At 43.1% G+C, this 18,170-nt stretch overlaps 1 protein-coding gene across 4 annotated transcripts; it reads left to right on the top strand.

Moving 5' to 3' along the window:
- Nucleotides 1–585: 585 nt before the first annotated feature.
- MRPL39 (mitochondrial ribosomal protein L39) lies at nucleotides 586–16,072 on the top strand. Of its 4 annotated transcripts, none has more exons than XM_053386521.1 (10): nucleotides 586–709; nucleotides 5,897–6,103; nucleotides 7,025–7,164; nucleotides 8,074–8,173; nucleotides 8,998–9,065; nucleotides 11,447–11,559; nucleotides 12,574–12,639; nucleotides 13,634–13,787; nucleotides 15,305–15,352; nucleotides 15,947–16,072. In XM_053386521.1, the coding sequence occupies exons 1-10, from the start codon at nucleotides 673–675 to the stop codon at nucleotides 16,010–16,012; spliced, it is 999 nt and encodes a 332-aa protein (XP_053242496.1). In that variant the 5' UTR covers nucleotides 586–672; the 3' UTR covers nucleotides 16,013–16,072. The 4 variants fall into 4 exon arrangements, with proteins under 4 accessions (XP_053242496.1, XP_053242497.1, XP_053242499.1 ...); XM_053386522.1 differs by lacking the exon at nucleotides 586–709 and adding an exon at nucleotides 4,301–4,436 and having other exon boundaries at nucleotides 5,912–6,103; XM_053386520.1 differs by lacking the exon at nucleotides 586–709 and adding an exon at nucleotides 4,302–4,436.
- The last annotated feature ends 2,098 nt before the right edge of the window (nucleotides 16,073–18,170 follow it).

The raw sequence follows: 18,170 nt of genomic DNA, 5'->3' as shown, positions 1-18,170 counted from the left end.
TACAGTCAGCAAGATTTACACACACACACATACATATGCTTGTACCCCAATCTTACTGGCTGTATCCTCATTATCAGAAAGAAACAAAATACAAAAAAATGGCCTCCATCCTTAAGGAGCAGGAATTCAGTCCTTTAGGAAGCATGCATTGTTCCTTAGCTAGTGAAGAACTACCGCACTTATAAAACACATATCCTCACCATAGCTGACCCAGACACACTCTCTGATCATAGATTCTCATAATCTTCCTCTTAGAGATTGTTATTTATACCAAACAGAAAGCAGCAGCAACAGCAGCTGGAGTTGGGTTGAGAAATGAAATGTCCATAAAATGCTTTTGGCCAACACACAACTCTTCCATCACGCTTTAAAATAAAAAAGCAAAAGGAAATGTCCCAGTTGCTGGAAAGGCAGGGTGATGGTTATGTTTCAGAAGTTTACTGGTCACTGCTGTTGGCATGGAGATAACTTAGGTTAAAAGCAAACATGGAATTCTGAGGCCGTGTATGATGTCACAAGCGGGATAACCTCAGTGGAACTTGATGAAAGCATTTAAGTGTTCTAAGGTGTTGTTCTGAAATGAAATTAAGACCAGCAACAACTTCTAAAATGGAGCCTTCTAGCAGCAAAAGAAAGAAAAAAGCTGCTACTTTAGCACAAGCACAAAATTAGATGTTACCCAAATGGAGCCTGCTCCTCCTAAACTATTGTAAGAACCGAATGCATTTTATTTGTTAAGATTGCAAGCTTGGTATATATAGGCTGTCACCGATTTACTACACCATACTTCAGCATTTCTCCTCTCATCCAGGGTGAGGTCCATATTTGAGCACCATTTGGGCAGAACTTCCTTAGCAATGTTAGCTAAACCTTCTGGACAGCTGTTTGTGGGCTCCTGTTGAGGATGTGCCCCATCTATAGACAAAACAGGAATCCCTCCCTTCTCAGACGCAAATCTTGAAACACTGAACCTGCATACTAGAGTGGTCAAAAGTTAAGTTGAGGAATGAGGGTGACAGGAATTAGCCTCATAGTATGTAGATACACTTTTGAGAATCCATAATTATTGTCAAAACCACAAGTAACTTTCATTTATTTGAAGGAGGTCGGCCAAGATGGTTCTTACAAGCATTTTCAAATGATCTGCACCTCAATATATAACATGGCAAAAAGGATCCTGTGAAAAAGTCTCCATATGGTAACACTTACAGTTACCAGGTCCTGCAAAATAGTAAAAAACTAATGTTATGATATTAATTTCCCTTCAAAGCATTAGATGGCAGTCACAATATGGTGGGTTAACATCTCCAAGATACAGTGGTACCTCGGGTTAAGTATTTAATTCGTTCTGGAGGTCCGTTCTTAACCTGAAACTGTTCTTAACCTGAAGCACCACTTTAGCTAATGGGGCCTCCCGCTGCCACCGCACTGCCGGAGCACGATTTCTGTTCTTATCCTGAAGCAAAGTTCTTAACCCGAGGTAATATTTCTGGGTTAGCGGAGTCTGTAACCTGAAGCGTATGTAACCTGAAGCGAATGTAACCCGAGGTACGACTGTAGTAGCATGAATCAGCTCCCAAAGTCCCAAATAAGATCAACTCTTTTCTGGGTAAGATATCCAGAATTTCTATTGATCATCTGAATTTGATGAGTTATGAGTTGACTACTCATTCTGCAAATCATTCTAAACCTCTTCCTCTATGGAAAAAATATATATACATCCAATATCACTTGTCCCAAAGATTACCCAACTTCACAGTGTTCAGATTCCTTTAGAAGTTGTTTCTTATTGTGTGATGTTTTTTCGTGTTTTTAATATTCTGTTGGGAGCTGCCCAGAGTGGCTGGGGAACCCAACCAGATGGGTGGGGTATAAATTATTATTATTATTATTATTATTATTATTATTATTATTATGACTCTGAGTATATCCCATTTGTGACATCATACAAGACATTAGAATGCCATCTTTGATTTAGCCTAGGACAGGGGTCTGCAACCTTTAAAACAAAAGGAGCCACTTGGACCCATTTTTGAAGAAAAAAAACCTGGGAGCCGCAAAACTCGTCATTATATAAATAACTTTTTTGTCACTTTTTAAATTATTTCTTTCTTTGACTCCTCAGAATTACTCCTCCTCATAGAAATAAATGTTAAATTAACAAGTTACCTTTTTTGTGTGTGTGTTCTTCACTCCCCTTCTAAACAGTGACCAGCGTACATGCCCCCTTTCAATGCAGTGACCAGCGTACATGCCCCTTACAATGTAGCGAGCGGGCGGGAAGGTGACGTCGGGACGGTGCGTGACTAACGCACGCACTGCCCCCATGCGACGTCACAGCCAGTACAGCGCCCGCCACAGTGGGGAGTGTCGGGGCGCACAATGCGCCTTTTCCCCTCGCTAGTATCCGCCCCGGAGCCGCGGCAAAGGTGTAAAAGAGCCACATGCGGCTCCGGAGCTGCGGGTTGCTGACCCCTGGCCTAGGATATCTCCATGTCAACAGCACTGAGCAGGAAACCTTTGTAACTGGATAATGATCAGGCCAATTATCTAGCATCTTCAATGTTTATTTTGGTCTCCTAAACTAAGGCTGTGCACATTTATTCAAGCTGCACTGTGCTCACACCACTAGGTTTTGAAGCCAAGTACACATAATGTTAGCCACAATCCATATGTATCCTGTAGTTTCTTGAAACAATCCTGTAGTTTCCTGTGTTTAGATGTGTTTTCCCTCAAACTAGCTTTCATCTGATCTGAAAACTTAAGCCACAGTTAAGCTGAAGTGTGTACATTTGAGACAGTCATTATGCATGAGATGACAGCTCCATTGGAATTTGGTGCAGGGCAACCAATCAGGTAATGCACATTGAGGGAAGAAATCCTCACCCCCTATCTGGTATGTACAGCAATGTTAAAAAGCAAATTTAAATGTTGTGTGGGTGGAGAGGGGATGACCTCATTGTCTTTTAAACTGCTAATTAGTACATTGCCTTTGTCTGACAGAGTTGTGTGCAATCTGAAAACCTGCTTCCAGTATTGAAAACTGTCCAGCACAGTTGATCCAATTAATGGTGTCATCTCACTTGCTGCGTGTGACAATGCAGAAGTCAGATGTAACTGCTTGAATTTACATTCTGATCTGAATATTTATTTTTACCCTTTCTAGTTGCTTCATGCTCTGGATAACATGGAAGTTTTCATATGTACAACTCTATGTACAAAGGTTTTGTCCTTGCAGACATTCACACTATGTACAGTGGCAGACCTTGGGATCTCAAATTTCAGCAGTGCCCTGTGTGATGCCAAAATTTGGTGCCCCCCCACCAGTGCTGTGGTTTTTTTTGGTGGTGGTGGTGGGGCACAAGGGGGCGGCTCTACAAACCAGTCAGTGCTGATATAATATATGCCAGGGGTTGACTGAGTGCTGGGGGCGCCAGTCGCAAAATAGCTGTTGGGGAAAATGGCATTACACGAAATGGCTGCCAATGGGAGCTTGGCACAACACAAAACTAGAGACAGCTGCTCCTGATGCTCCTTGTGCTTACCATGGGATGTCAGCTATGTTCTGCTAGTCCTGGTTGTGCACGGAAAATCAATATTGTGGCGATATCCACAAGCACTGTCGCTGTTGAATAGCAATAGGCAGCATCCTCCAGTACCTGGAAAAGTGGCCACACCACACACACACACACACACACACACACTCATATTTCACAGAAATGACTTAGATCTGGCACCCCCAATCTTTGGCCCTCCAGATGTTTTGGACTACAATTTCCATCACCCCTGACCACTGGTCGTTAGCTAGGGATCATGAGAATTGTAGGCCAAAACATCTGGAGGGCTGCAGGTTGGGGATGCCTGACTTAGATGGTACCTGCCCATTTTGCCCTATAACTTTCTAGGGTTAGAGACATACTTTTTCTTTTTAAAGAAAGCTCAGCGTCAGTCTAGGGTGCCAAGGCGCCTGGTTGCTGGTGATCACTGTATGAATAGAGAAAGGGCCTGTTTGCAACCCCTCCGTCTCCTGGCTAGCTTCCTTGCAGCAGCTGCACAGCGGACAGAAATCAAATAGGCATAGTAGCTCTGCCCACTGCTGCACCTCTTGCATTTCTGCCTGTCCAGCTGCAGCTGTCAAAACGGGCTGAAAGAATCGCTCGAGCAGGCGCCTCAGTCCGCTCCTTCCAAACCCATAGACCATGAGGGGCCGTTTCACGCGCGCCCTCCGCCTCCAGAAGCTGCGCGCGGGGGGGGGGGGAGAGCCGTAACGAGCCGCGCTGGGAAAGAGAGGCGGAACCTTTGTTTCGCAGCAGCTGTTTTCCGGAAGGCGACGACTGTTGGTGCTCCGCTTGCGCCGGGCTTCGAGGGGCGAAGGATCCGCCTGGCGATGGCTTCTCTTTGGAGGAGCCGCGGAGTGTGGCGAGGCTGCAGCCGGAGTGAGTGCGCCAGGGAATGGCTGGGTCAGGCTGGCGGGTGTGGGGAGAGAAACCTTCCCATTCCCCATTGATTTGCACGGCCCATTTCAGCACGTGGGGAGCTGCAGTGCTTTGCTTTCCCAAGTGAAGGAATGGTGGTTTCCCACCCACCCCTTTGCCCTTCGAAAGCATGATTTATTTATTTTTTGCACGCTGGGGCCTGCTTGTATCTTTAATTTTTAAGCCAAATGAGGTAGGCGCCTCATATATTCCAAGCTGAACCCTGAAGGTTCATAACGAGTTCAGAGGCTGTGAGCTTTGGATCCAGTTTTGCTCTTTGTGGGTAGCGCCGTGGTCCTTTCTCTTCCTCTCCCCCTCTCTCTCTCTCTCTCTCTCTCTCTCCAGAGATATTGCAGCTTGGTAAACCTTACGTTTTGCTAAGTTTCAATAGGACGAATAGGAGGTCTGATTTGTGATTAGGGCAGTGTGTGCTGCTGGGGTAGGGCACTTTTTGATGTGGTCTTGTGCAGTATGCAGAAGCTTTGTGCTGTGAGCAGGGTCCATCCTTTTTGTATGTTCTGAAAAATTTGACTGGCATATATATTAGTGGACAGATAATAGTGGCACCCTAAACATTTACAGGGACACGCCTGCCTTTTTAAAAAATGCCTTTTGTTTTGTGTGCAAGTGGGAGGAGGAAAAACACTGTGATTATTCCATCCCACAACTTTCAAAGGGTTTGCCATAACTCCTGCACCATTTTTTGGCCTTTGAAATGTATTTTATGTATTTCGTCCAAAGAGCTCAAGCTGATACATACTTTTCCATTCCCAGTTATGCTCACAACAGCCCTGTATGGTAGGTTAGGTTGGGCAGTGTGTCTTGCCCACGGTCACCAAGTGAGCTTCATGATTTGAGTGAGGATTCAAAACTAGTTCTTCCCAGTACTAGTTCAATTCTGTAACTACTACACCATGATGAAAAATTCCTCCCTTCCTTCAGTTACAGCAGTGAACATATTAATAGTAATTTCCTGTACAACACTGATAGCCCTCTCCCTAATGTAGCATGTGGTGATAAGGCTACTAAGCTGGATCAAGTTAGTTCTAGCTATGAAAATATGGATATGTGGAAAGGCCCCTCAATACTGGCACAGCAGTATCGCTTTTAGATCCGACTTGTTGGTAAGGTCTAATAGAATTGTATATTTAAATAACACGTTTGAACTTCTGAATATATGAAGTACTTTTTTCTTATCTGATTATTCATTATAGATATTGATGGTGAGTAATGAACTTACCTAATAGTTTCAAAACTTGTCAAAGTCTTGTTTACTGCAACATTTTTTGATAATATATAAATTATCTACTATTCCACTTAGATCCTTAGAGCTTGCTTCCAAGGAACTGTTCTGGAATGGGATTGTTTTGTTTACTAAAATGAAGCAATATGCTGTTTGATGAGACTTCTTTTATTTGCAGGGCTTGTTTCAACAGCTCCCGCTCCTCAACTCTCAGTAGCTGAGATTGCTCAGATGCGCAGTGAGCTCTTCACAAAAGAGAAAGAGAGGCAATTGTCACTTTATCCACGAATTGAGAAGATTGAAGTTAAATATGTTGGCAAACCTAATCCAGGCACTTTTTTAATAATGAACAAAGGGCTTTCCACTCCTTACACTTGTGCTATGCGTAAGTACTTGCAAATGGAGGGCTGTAGTTATGTCACCCTTAAGCCAAATGGCAAATCAAAACCACACTTTTAAAAAGATGGACAGTGCATCAGCTAATCTTATATGAAGAAGAATGTCCTTGTGATAAATGTTCTTTTTTTGAGTAAATCTAGTTCACTGTTCCAAAGGTAGTACAATTACCCAGTTGCTCCTGTATCCCATTCAGAAATCTCTCCCTCCATAGGTTACTCCCATCCCTTTATATTTTATCATCTATTAATGGGGCCTAGCAATCTGGTATGTTGAGAGTAGAGGCCCCCCCCCTTTCATGGGCCCCCATTCCTTTAGGAGTAACCTGCCAATGGAAGACAGAGCCACTCTTTCTGTCTCTCACTTTCAGGTGTTCAGTCATTCTCTCCTGCATCCTATTCTTCCCTGCCCAACAGGTTGCTTGCATGGGGAGGCAGACTGCTCTTCCAAGGACTTGAATGATCCCTTCCAGGTGGTTTTCGAAATTAGGCTGAGGCCCAGTGGTTTCCTATCCTTGTTAATCTCCAACATTGTTAGTTCCACCTTTCCCTGGCCATCAAAAGGATGCCTGCCTGATTATTAATTTCACATCTATCAAGAATTCCTAACAAGCTAAGAAGGAGTAGTATGCTCCATCCATCCAATTTCTTTACAACATTCTACAAGATGATCTAAAAAAATAAATAGGCTGACGAGGTCCTCTCTTTTCTCTTCTGTTATCCCAAATGTTTTTGAGCTCTGATAGTGTCTGACAGTAAAGACTGAGCAACAGCTGGTCCATGGAGAATGCTGCTGCTGCTCACTCTTTTTTAATTGATGGTTTATTGTCCGGCTGATTATTGTAAACAAAGTACAACTATACTATCACTATTATTTTGCTGTACTTTTTGTACTTTTTCGCCTTTCCTAGATTTAAGTGAATGGCACAGTAAGAGATCGGTACTTGCCCTTGTAGATGGACAAATCTGGGATATGTACAGGCCTTTGACTCGCTCCTGTGAAATTCAGTTTCTTACTTTCAAAAGTGAGGACCCGGAGGAGGTGAACAAAGTATGTTTGTACCATTTTTCTTCATAGTGTTTTCTTCCCTTTGAGTTGAAGCTTTTTTCGAATAAAACCTAAGGAAGGGAAGGATTTGAATCTTGTGTGTTGAATACAAGCACAAAGATGAGGGCAGAAAATAATTGGTACATAGTCATACATGGTTACTCATTATGTATTAGTCAAAATATTTGGCTTCCTGGTTTTCTTCTATTTTTAAATCACACACTTCTGTAGTACATTTATATCTCTTTCCACATAACTGCATAAGCAATGCTCTTCTTGTTTATGGTTGAACAGTAAGAAATGCAGGCCAATAAGGGTTGAATCCAGAATAGCTCTTTGAAATTCTATTTTACTCTGAAAGAGGAAGGCAGGGAAGGAAACTCCCCCAATTTCTCCTTTACCCTGTGTGTCCTGGAAAGCTCTCCAGAAAATTGTGAGACCCTCTGGAATAGTGTGGGAAGCAGCTTGAGGAGACAGGAAAAAGGAGGAATCATTGAAGATCACTTTCTCCTTTTCCTCTATCAGAGAGTCTCTGTTGGATCTTGGTGCCTTCCAAAAATGGAAAGAGTCTGGCCATTCCTGTAATGGGAAATTCGGATCCTACCATATAGCAAACAATTTCTGGAAAGATTTTGTATGTGTGGCTCTGTTCTAGAGGGCTTCATATCTTTCAACAATTACTAGTCCTACACAGTACATGAAAATGGAGGACAGCTCCACTCCTCACATTTCCGCTTCTCTACCACAAGCAAAATTTATGTCAGAAGTGAGGTGGAGAGATATCCATGAATATTAGCAGCTGTCTTCTTGCATCTTTTGAGACTTTAACGCTCTGTTTTCACTTGAAGCGAACTGTCTTGGCATAGCATGATGTTAGAATAAATAAAGTTTGTTTGAAATCCTTTGTTGCAGGCCTATTGGCGCTCTTGTGCTATGATGCTGGGCTGTGTATTAGAACAGGCATTTAAAGATGAATACCCAGTCACTCTTGTTAGAGCTCCGGAAGTGCCAGGTACATGTTTTGCTGTTGCAAATTTTTATTGTTCTTGAAAGTTGATGAATTGTATATTGGAACACATGTAGAAGGTTCTTTGATTAAAGGTCTTCTTAATTTATGCATTTCAAAAGCTTTGGTAATTTAGAGTAATTCTAATCTTGTAGGAGTGGACTTCCCCATCCTCTCCTCAGCCCTGTAGTGGCCCCTTGCCCTGTGTGAGGAGATTCGGGGAAAGAGAAAACCTGTTTCGCAAATGGATCAAATAATTTTTATCTGTTTGCCTCATTAATGACCATTGCCATATCTTGTAGCAGACAATTCTATAAGTTAGTTAAAAGTTGAATGACGAAATACTACTTAGCTGTTTGGAATCTACTGTTAGTCAACTTCATGGAATCTCAGTGTAACTTACCTCTGATAAAAATTGTAGAAAACCTAAAAGGTCTGAGCAGATAAAAATGCTTTCACCTTTGCTGAAAAGAGAACAGCATTGACACTGGGAGAACCTCCCTGAAAAAGGATTTCCAAAGATGAAGTGCAAGTGTAAACCCTTTTCGCCAGTCACCAGAAGGTGGTGAAACTCAGAGCAGGGTGTCAGAGGTTGACCTTAATAGCTACCCAGGTTTTATTTATCTTTCCTGTAGAGAAAATGCCCCACCCCCTACGGTCATTGTGGTTGCTCTCCTCTTTTCCTACTCTAGTCTATTGCTACCCTTTTTAGACGGTGCAACCATAATCATACCCAATATTCCACATTGGCTGCACCAATGTTCAGACCTAACTTCAGACCTAACTTCAAAAATTACTCATTTTCTTTTGGATCTTGACTTGCCATGCAGTGATATCTGGAGCTTTTTGCTACGATGTAATCTTGGACAGCAGGCTGGACGACTGGAAACCAACTGCTGTAAGTATGATGATTCACTAGACATGTTCCAGTGTACTCTTTATTTGGGGGATAATTGGTTATTCAATGTTACAAAATACAGGGAAATTTTCACCAAACACAGATCTACTTGCCGGCAAATACTGTCCAGTAGATGTTGACTAGGATGTATCCAACATTGCCTGTTCCCGAGCAGAAGAGAGTTCTGCTTGTGCATCGGGATTTTCTCTTCCTCTCCTTTCCTCTTCTTCATGCCCTTAAAATCTGCTCCAGAGGAGTGTGGGACCCTCTGAAACAAATCTTGGGGGCACATAGGATGCTTGAAGACGGAGGAGAGGAAGAGGTGAGAGGAAAGCTGCTTATGCATTGTTGGAGTCCACTCTGAGTTGGCTCCCACCAGCAAAGATGACTCTTGCCTATTTCCTTCTTCCATCCCTTGTCTCTCATCCCCTGAAAATATGTTCCAAAGGTTCCAAAGCAATATGAGAGACAGCACAGAAGGTTGCAGGATGGAAGGAGAAATAGGTGGAAAATGCTTATTTCTCTTCAGCGCATGGGGTCTTCTATTGGATCTCAGTACCATCCATGAATTTCAGAAGCTCTTCTGTTCACAGAAGTCTCCTTAAGATCCAAGCCATAGCACTGCATTCAGGCTTGGAGTCACATCTTGGGGAAATTTAGGTCTGCATTGGCAAAACTTTATTTAGGATAGTCCTTTCCCAGCATACCTGTTATTGACTGAGCAAAACAAGGCATCTGGAATTACTCAAGCGTTTGTATTATATGGTGTAAGGCAGGGGTATGCAACCTAAGGCCCATGGGCTGGATGCGGCCCAATCGCCTTCTAAATCCGGCCTGTGGTCCGGGAATCAGTGTGTTTTTACATGAGTAGAATGTGTCCTTTTATTTAAAATGCATTTCTAGGTTATTTGTGGGGCATAGGAATTCGTTCATCCCCCCCAAAAAAAATATAGCCCGGCCCACCACATGGTCTGAGGGATGGTGCACTGGCCCACGGCTGAAAAAGGTTGCTGACCCCTGGTGTAATGATAGCAGTATATTGTGTACAGGAATATATAGGGTATATTCCTGTATACAAGGGTAGCAGCATATTATGTACAGTATATTGTGTACAGGGTATTGTGTTTGCGCATGTACAGGAAGTGTGTGTATGTATATGTAAGGAAACACATGTGGACTGGTTGGATGCTAAAATGCAATCTTTCCCCAACCTCCAGGCAGTTTAGACTACAAGTCTCATCATCTCTGGCCATTGAGCATAGAGGCTGGGACTGAAGGCAGTTGGAGTAAGCTGAGGAATAGGGAGGCTCATCTATTCCTGTTACTGCTCTGGTATTTTCTCTAATTAGTGATAACCCTGTGGATAGCTCAGTCAGTAGAGCATGAAATTTAAAATCTCAGGGTCGTGGGTTCAAGCCCCATGTTGGAAAGAAGATTCCTGCATTGCAGGGGGTTGGACTAGATAACCCTTGTGGTCCCTTCCAATTCTATGATTCTAAGCATTAAAAGAAATGGATTTTTAGACCATTTTCGTACACAGCTAAATAAATGCGGAAACGAAAAGGTCTCCAGATAAAGATCAAAATAGCTATGCCTCATTTTGTAGTGTGCACAGTAAAAATGATTCTCTAGAAATGATTCCTCCCCTTTTATTTGTATTAGTTTCAACAGTGAAAATGAGAATTAATTAACTACAAATTAGTCTTTATAAACTGAGATTGACCTTCCCATGCAAGAGCTTGTATAATAGAGAAGGTCTATTACAGAGGTTTCTGAACTTTCGTGTCACGACACGTTTGTGTCGGCTGCAGTGTGTAGGTGTGTCGTGCGAACACTCCTGCGCTCCTCCTGGGGCTGGAAAGGGGTTAGTTTAACCTCCAGTTTGCTAGTAAAACTGAATTACCATGCCACAAAATGATGCATATCTGAAATGTATGTCACCAACATGAAGAGTTTGGAAAGCTCTGGTCTCTTATTTAATCCGTAAATGCAGTTTCAGGCTGGTTCCAAAGTAACTACTATTCGCCTTACTTGGAAGTAAAGTAGTGAGAGCACTTTTCATGGGTGGCTGTAAAACTAAAGAAGCTAAATAATTTTGCAGTCTATGGGGGGTGGGGGAATGAAACATTACAACAAGGAAAAATCACCAGGAACAGTTAATATTTACTATCTGTTGTCTCTATATTGCATTGTCTTGCCTTACTCCAAGGCTGAGCATAGGCAAGACTTATCCTAATTGGTTTGGCCTTGGAAAATCCACTGGAGGATGAGGGCTAATCCTTACATAGCATGGATTCCAGTCATCTGAGCTAACTTGCATTCTGTATTTCTTGCTTGTCTTGTTGATCTGTGTATACATACATTTTTTCTTCTTTCCCAAGGAAAGTCTACATTCTCTTACAAAAGACGTTAACAAACTAATTCATAAAGACCTTCCATTTGAAATGCTGGATGTTGATGCAAAAGTGGCGCTTGAAATTTTTCAACATAACAAGTCAGTATTACCATATTTTGTTTAATATCACATGTTGTTTAAAAGCAGGCCACCTGTATCTTCTGCTGAAATTGTGTATTCTTTTCCATGAGATAAGTTTTATATATAATTTAAATGAGTTTTAAAGCTGATCCAATTGGTTACATTAAACAATTACAGTGGTACCTCGGTTTACGAACTTAATCCGTTCCGGAAGTACGTTCTTAAACCGAAACGGTTCTTAAACCGAGGCATGCTTTCCCTAATGAGGCCTCCTGCCGCCAGTGCCCTTCCACCATTTGGATTCTGTTCCTTGACTGAGGTAAAGTTCTCAAACCGGGACACTACTTCCAGTTTTGTGGAGTTCATAAACTGAATTGTTCGTAAACAGGACTGTTCTTAAACCGAGGTACCACTGTAATGTTAATTTTCAGCTACTAAGGTACTGACCTGAAGTTTTTCATCATTTTTGCCAGTAGATGGCACTACAGTTGTTGGTAATTAAAGGAATGTGGAACAAGTCAGATCAACCAAGCAGCCATATATGTCATGTGTACCTGTGAGAGAGCTTACATATGTAACTTATTTTTTTGCTGTGTAGTAGATAGTCTAAATTAATCTACTACAAAGAGTGTTAATGAATATAAGTAAAGGGAGATGTGTTGTCTAAGAGAAACAATGTGCTTAAGCCTGAATGTATAGGCATCTATAATGCTAGAATATTGTGGAGCTTGAAATGTATCTGAATTAACTTCACTGTCACTGTTTGTTGTGGATTTGAGTAGTTAACAGGAGGAAGCCGTCTCCTACTGCTTACCCAGGACTGGCGGACTGTAAGAAAGATGCTCTTTTGACAATTTCTTGAGAAGAACTCCTTGGAATGAGGGCGGTTGAACCTAGTAGTTAGGAAGGAAAAATATAAGGTTATGAATATGCAAAGAAGTGTGGCATAATGTGTATTCTTCCAGTTTGGTTATGATCTTCCACTTTATACCTTGTGATGTTGAGTTATGAGCCTCTTTTCTGCTTCTGTAGGTACAAAAGGGAGTTAATTGAACAGCAAGCTTCACAGAACTCTGAAAGAATAGTAAAATTGCACAGGTGAGCAAAATCTTGTTTGCCTTTGTTTCATAACTAGGATTACATATAAATATAGACAGAGAGTGCGCAGAGACAGAGAGGATTCTTTGTAACTGTGAGCTACCTGTCATCAAGTCACAAAAATGATTTGAACTTCCCCAGATACAATGAAGGTACAAATAGGCAACTTGTTTAACAGCGTTCAGTTGTATTCTAGTCATGGGGTGAGACTGGGGGGATATTTTACATTGAAGAGCAGCATATAAATGAATCACATTTTAAATGTGTTTGTATGTAATACAGTGGTACCTCGGGTTAAGAACTTAATTCGTTCTGGAGGTCTGTTCTTAACCTGAAACTGTTTTTAACCTGAGATACCACTTTAACTAATGGGGCCTCCCCGCTGCCACCATACCACCACCGCGTGATTTCTTTCCTGAAGCAAAGTTCTTAACCTGAGGTACTATTTCTGGGTTAGCGGAGTCTGTAACCTGAAGCGTCTGTAACATGAAGCCTATGTAACCCAAGGTACCACTGTATTCAGTACTTGTGAGTTGGATCTAGAGTTCCAAGAGCAGAGTTCTGCTTACAGGATAGGGAGCTCTCGGGCTTTGACTTCTTCTGCCTAGAATGTTCAAAATGCCTTAAACTGACTTTTAAAAATCATACTGCTACATGTCAGTTGTCCTATTTACTAGATTCCATAAGGTAGGTTTATTATGGTGTTACCACAATAATCTGGTACCTTCCCTTTTGGGGTCCCAAAAGATGCATCTCCTCTGTCAATGCAGGTGACACAGATAATAGCACATTTACTTCTTGGTTCCTCCTATAAACAGCCTCACCTATAAACAACATCAGGTTTTCTAAAAGAACAGTTCTGAAATCTACTGACTATTGGTGCATCGCATTGGCAGGACTTTTGTTTTGCAGTAAATGAGACAAATGTTTGGTGGAAATACACTTTAAAAAAAATTAAAGTTATTAATCTTTCTTTGTTTTTGCTTTCAATCAGGTTAGGTGACTTTGTAGACATTAGCGAAGGTCCGCAGATTCCCAGAACCAGCCTATGTCACCAGTATGAGGTGACAGCTGCTCATAATGTTCCAAGGGCTGAGTCTGAGCTTATGCGGAGATTCCAGGGTCTCTCTGTTCCAATTTACTTAAAGGTAAGTCATCAATTTGCTTATAGATATTTGTGATTGAAGTAAGGAACATAAAAGATGCTTGTTATGTGGATGTGTCTGTCTTGCTTTTTTTCCATGATCAGGGCTTCAGTATAAGGTGTGTTAGTAGCTTCTGTTATCCTGTTAGACATGAGATATAGCACTTTTAGTTCCAATGTGTAGTTCCACTACTCTTTTTTGTAGAATAAGTAGAAACTCATTCATTAGAAACCTGTAAATTATAAATGGCACGAAGAGGAGGAAACCAAAAATTGTTATACAGCAGTCATAGAAGTGCTGTTCCCCCCCCCCCCCCCCGTTGTGGAATTACAAATCCCATCATCCCTGACTTTTGGCTGTGCTGGCTGGGGCTGATGGAAGTCCAACAACATTGGAGCATCCTGCCCCCATTAAATGGCTTGATTTTTTGAGTTTTGTCATAGGGAGCCTTCTTATGTCAATTACATTTCTTTTTAATGTAATTGTTAGGTTTTTGTTCTTTTTTTTAAGGGAAAGGCTGGGTGCAAATGTTATTTAATTAATTAAAGAACAGCTTGAATCACTTTCAGTATATAAATATAAATTTGACGTAGAAGACCATCTGTTCCTTTTAATGAAGAATAAAAAGCAGCACAGCCTCTTTAAGATTCCTAACCTAGATGCCCTCTGCAGCATATTTTGGGCGGGGGGCGGGCAGGGAGGGTATGAGCAGAGAAGAAGGGGAAGTCCTGTCACACAATTGAAATTCTGTTTATGTGATGTTGGATGCTTCCCTAAAGGGGTCTGTTTCCACTTCTCCCAACCAGACCATTTAATACTATTTGTTGGTTGTCCATTTGCAACAGTAATTAGATCTTTCTTGTATAGCGTAGAGAACAACCTTGTTAAAGGTGTTAAACAGCATGTGTGTTTTGGATCAGTGCTCCCTTCGCAGTTTTTGTCAAGAGCTGAAATAAATCTCTCTGTACATACTTAAATAAATTTGTTACAAGCATGTGCTTGCATTTAGGAATCATTTTATGTCCACACACAAACACACACAAGTTGTTTCTATTTATTTGGGGGTTTTAAAAACTCAGTTTACAAAGTCGCTTACAAGAAAAGGTAGCATGATGCAGTTGATACAGATATTTGAAAAAAATTGATACTCTTATTCTGGCACTTAAAGTTAACTTGTTGCTTACTTTCCTTTTTTACATTATATTTTACTAATAAACAAAATAAACCAAATACAAACAGTATAAAGAAATACTGTTACATTTTAAGTTTTATCTTGCTAGATCATATTGGAGAAAGCCATTGAAATCAGTGGGCTTAATTTAATCATGGCTAACTAGTCCACTGATTACAGTGAGCCAGCTAAGAGTATGACTAAGTTGGATAAAACCCTCTTGAGTAGTTATTGTGAAACTGTAGTGATGGAAGTTCTTGTCAGAGTAGTTGTTGTCATAGGCCATTGAAGTAGACATGGTAAGACATCTGTCTGGCTATATACTTGACTGCACCCTTTCACATTCCAGCTTCATCACACAATATGGCACAGGTTGCGGGAAAGGTCTCGAAACCTAGTAAGTCTAGTTGCATTATTATTATTATTATTATTATTATTATTATTATTGTAATTTGAATTGTTGACATGCTATCTTTGGGTATTTAATGTTTTATTTCTTAGAGGGCTAAGGATCAAATGTATACAAAAATGCAAATTTTAAATTATCAGTTTTACATGATCCATATTAGCCCATCTGTTGCAAGTTTTGCTGCTTATTTGTACAACTTCAAAAAGTATGGGAACTTTGCTTTGCAATCCCAATTTGCATATGTAACTAAAACAGAACTGTAATTTCCTCCAATATGGTGTGTATTAATAGAACAGTTTTCAGTGAAAAAGTGTTAATGCCTTAAGATGGAGGAAATTAGCATTTCCCAGGGGAGGTAAAAGCTATGCTGTGTCTTTGCCATTCATACATCAGATACCACAGTTTTGTTGAGAAATCTCCATGTTGAGAATAGAGTGGCTGCTAATAGACAGGTTGTTTAATATGAGTGCTGTGTTTCTTCACTTGCTCTAAATGAAGGAGCAAGAATGACTTGGAGCTGGTGCAAGTAGCATATGAGAATACTGTATATGCTTCCAGTAAATTATTTGCTGTGTTTTGCAGATCAGTGAAGACAAAATGAAAGAAGCAAAAGATGAAAATGAAATCTCAAATACTGAATCAGCCTAAGTCTTTCTAATTTGCACATGGGTAAAACTTGTCAACATTAAATTGTGTTTTCTTTGTAAAGTACCATTTCATTATTCAGTCAATCCCCCCAAAAGGACTTCTGACCGTAGGTTTTCATGGACTCGGGAAAAAAAGCATTTGTTGGCCCTTGCTCCTACTTCATCAAATCAGAAGTAAGGTGTAAACATAAATGAAAGTTTTACGGATGGGAAAGTTCACTGGATAGCTAAGTTGGTTAGAGCACGGTGCTGATAATGCCATGGTTGCAAGTTCAATCTCCATATAGGATAGCTGCATATTTCTGCATGGTAGGAGGTTGGACTTGATAATCCTCAGAGTCCCTTCCAACTCTACAGTTTTATAAGTCTATGTGCTGGCACACCTGCAAGCTTCCACTAAATTATGCCAACAGGATTGCTGCAATAGGAATTGGGAAAGTTGGTTTCAAATCCAGTTAGATAATGATGTTGCCTCTCATCTATAATGTCTGTCCATAGCCTGTAGTCTTAGCACATTTTTCAGTTGATATGTACTGGGTTATGTATGTATTTTATATTTTATTATTATTATTATTATTATTATTATTATTATTAATAATAATATTTTTTTTAACTTATACTCCGCCCTCCCCGGCCAGAGCTGGGCTCAGGGCGGCTAACACCAATAAAATCACAGTAAAAACATAATAGGGGAAAACAAAACAAAAACAAAATAATTTAAAATACAGGTTAAAATGTAATTTAAAATGCAGCCTCAATTTAAAAGTACCGTATTTTTCGCACTATTGGACGCACCGGTCCATAGGACGCACCTAGATTTGGGGGGGGCAATAAAGGGGGAAAAATTTATTTCCCCCCCCCCGCCAGGCGCGGGGCTGGGGCGGGGGAAGCCCGAGCTTCTCCCTCCCCCAGAACGGGACCCAGAGCCATGCCGAAGCTGCGCGCAGCTTTGGCATCGCTCTGGGAGCTTGCGGGGCTGGGGGAGGAGGAAGCCCTCCGCCAGTCTCCAAACCATGTCGGGAGACAGTGGGATGGCGCGCTGCGCCTCTCCCGCTGTCTCCCGAGTTTGCGGGGCTGGCGAGGGGAGGAGCAGGCTTCTCCCCCCCCGCCAGCCTTCTAGCCAAGTCGGGGGACAGCGGGATGGCGCGCTGCGCCTCTCCCACTGTCTCCCGAGTTTGCGGGGCTGGCGAGGGGAGGAGCAGGCTTCTCCCCCCCGCCAGCCTTCTAGCCAAGTCGGGGGACAGCGGGATGGTGCGCTGCCCCTCTCCCGCTGTCTCCCGAGTTTGCGGGGCTGGCGAGGGGAGGAGCAGGCTTCTCCCCCCCCGCCAGCCTTCTAGCCAAGTCGGGGGACAGCGGGATGGCGCGCTGCGCCTCTCCCGCTGTCTCCCGAGTTTGCGGGGCTGGCGAGGGGAGGAGCAGGCTTCTCCCCCCCCCGCCAGCCTTCTAGCCAAGTCGGGGGACAGCGGGAAGGGCGCGCTGCGCCTCTCCCGCTGTCCCCCGAGTTTGCGGGGCTGGCGAGGGGAGGAGCAGGCTTCTTCCCCCCGCCAGCCTTCTAGCCAAGTCGGGGGACAGCGGGATGGCGCGCTGCGCCTCTCCCGCTGTCTCCCGAGTTTGCGGGGCTGGCGAGGGGAGGAGCAGGCTTCTCCCCCCCCCCGCCAGCCTTCTAGCCAAGTCGGGGGACAGCGGGATGGCGCGCTGCGCCTCTCCCGCTGTCCCCCGAGTTTGCGGGGCTGGCGGGAGGAGCAGGCTTCTCCCCCCCGCCAGCCTTCTAGCCAAGTCGGGGGACAGCGGGATGGCGCGCTGCGCCTCTCCCGCTGTCTCCCGAGTTTGCGGGGCTGGCGAGGGGAGGAGCAGGCTTCTCCCCCCCCCCGCCAGCCTTCTAGCCAAGTCGGGGGACAGCGGGATGGCGCGCTGCGCCTCTCCCGCTGTCTCCCGAGTTTGCGGGGCTGGCGAGGGGAGGAGCAGGCTTCTCCCCCCCCCGCCAGCCTTCTAGCCAAGGCGGGGGACAGCGGGAAGGGCGCGCTGCGCCTCTCCCGCTGTCCCCCGAGTTTGCGGGGCTGGCGAGGGGAGGAGCAGGCTTCTCCCCCCCCCCGCCAGCCTTCTAGCCAAGTCGGGGGACAGCGGGATGGCGCGCTGCGCCTCTCCCGCTGTCCCCCGAG

The sequence above is a fragment of the Podarcis raffonei genome, chromosome 4 (assembly GCF_027172205.1).
Source record: "Podarcis raffonei isolate rPodRaf1 chromosome 4, rPodRaf1.pri, whole genome shotgun sequence".
NCBI lineage: Eukaryota > Metazoa > Chordata > Lepidosauria > Squamata > Lacertidae > Podarcis > Podarcis raffonei.
This window is presented reverse-complemented; position numbering and strand designations above follow the sequence as displayed.

What these genes read in the sequence shown, in the direction of transcription:
- MRPL39 (XM_053386520.1), top strand. Translation starts at nt 4,388, where the DNA reads ATGGCTTCTCTTTGGAGGAGCCGCGGAGTGTGGCGAGGCTGCAGCCGG. An exon ending in GTGGCGAGGCTGCAGCCGGA is followed by an intron (nt 4,437 to 5,896) that starts GTGAGTGCGCCA and finishes TTTTATTTGCAG; the next exon opens with GGCTTGTTTCAACAGCTCCC. An exon ending in GAAATTTTTCAACATAACAA is followed by an intron (nt 11,560 to 12,573) that starts GTCAGTATTACC and finishes CTGCTTCTGTAG; the next exon opens with GTACAAAAGGGAGTTAATTG.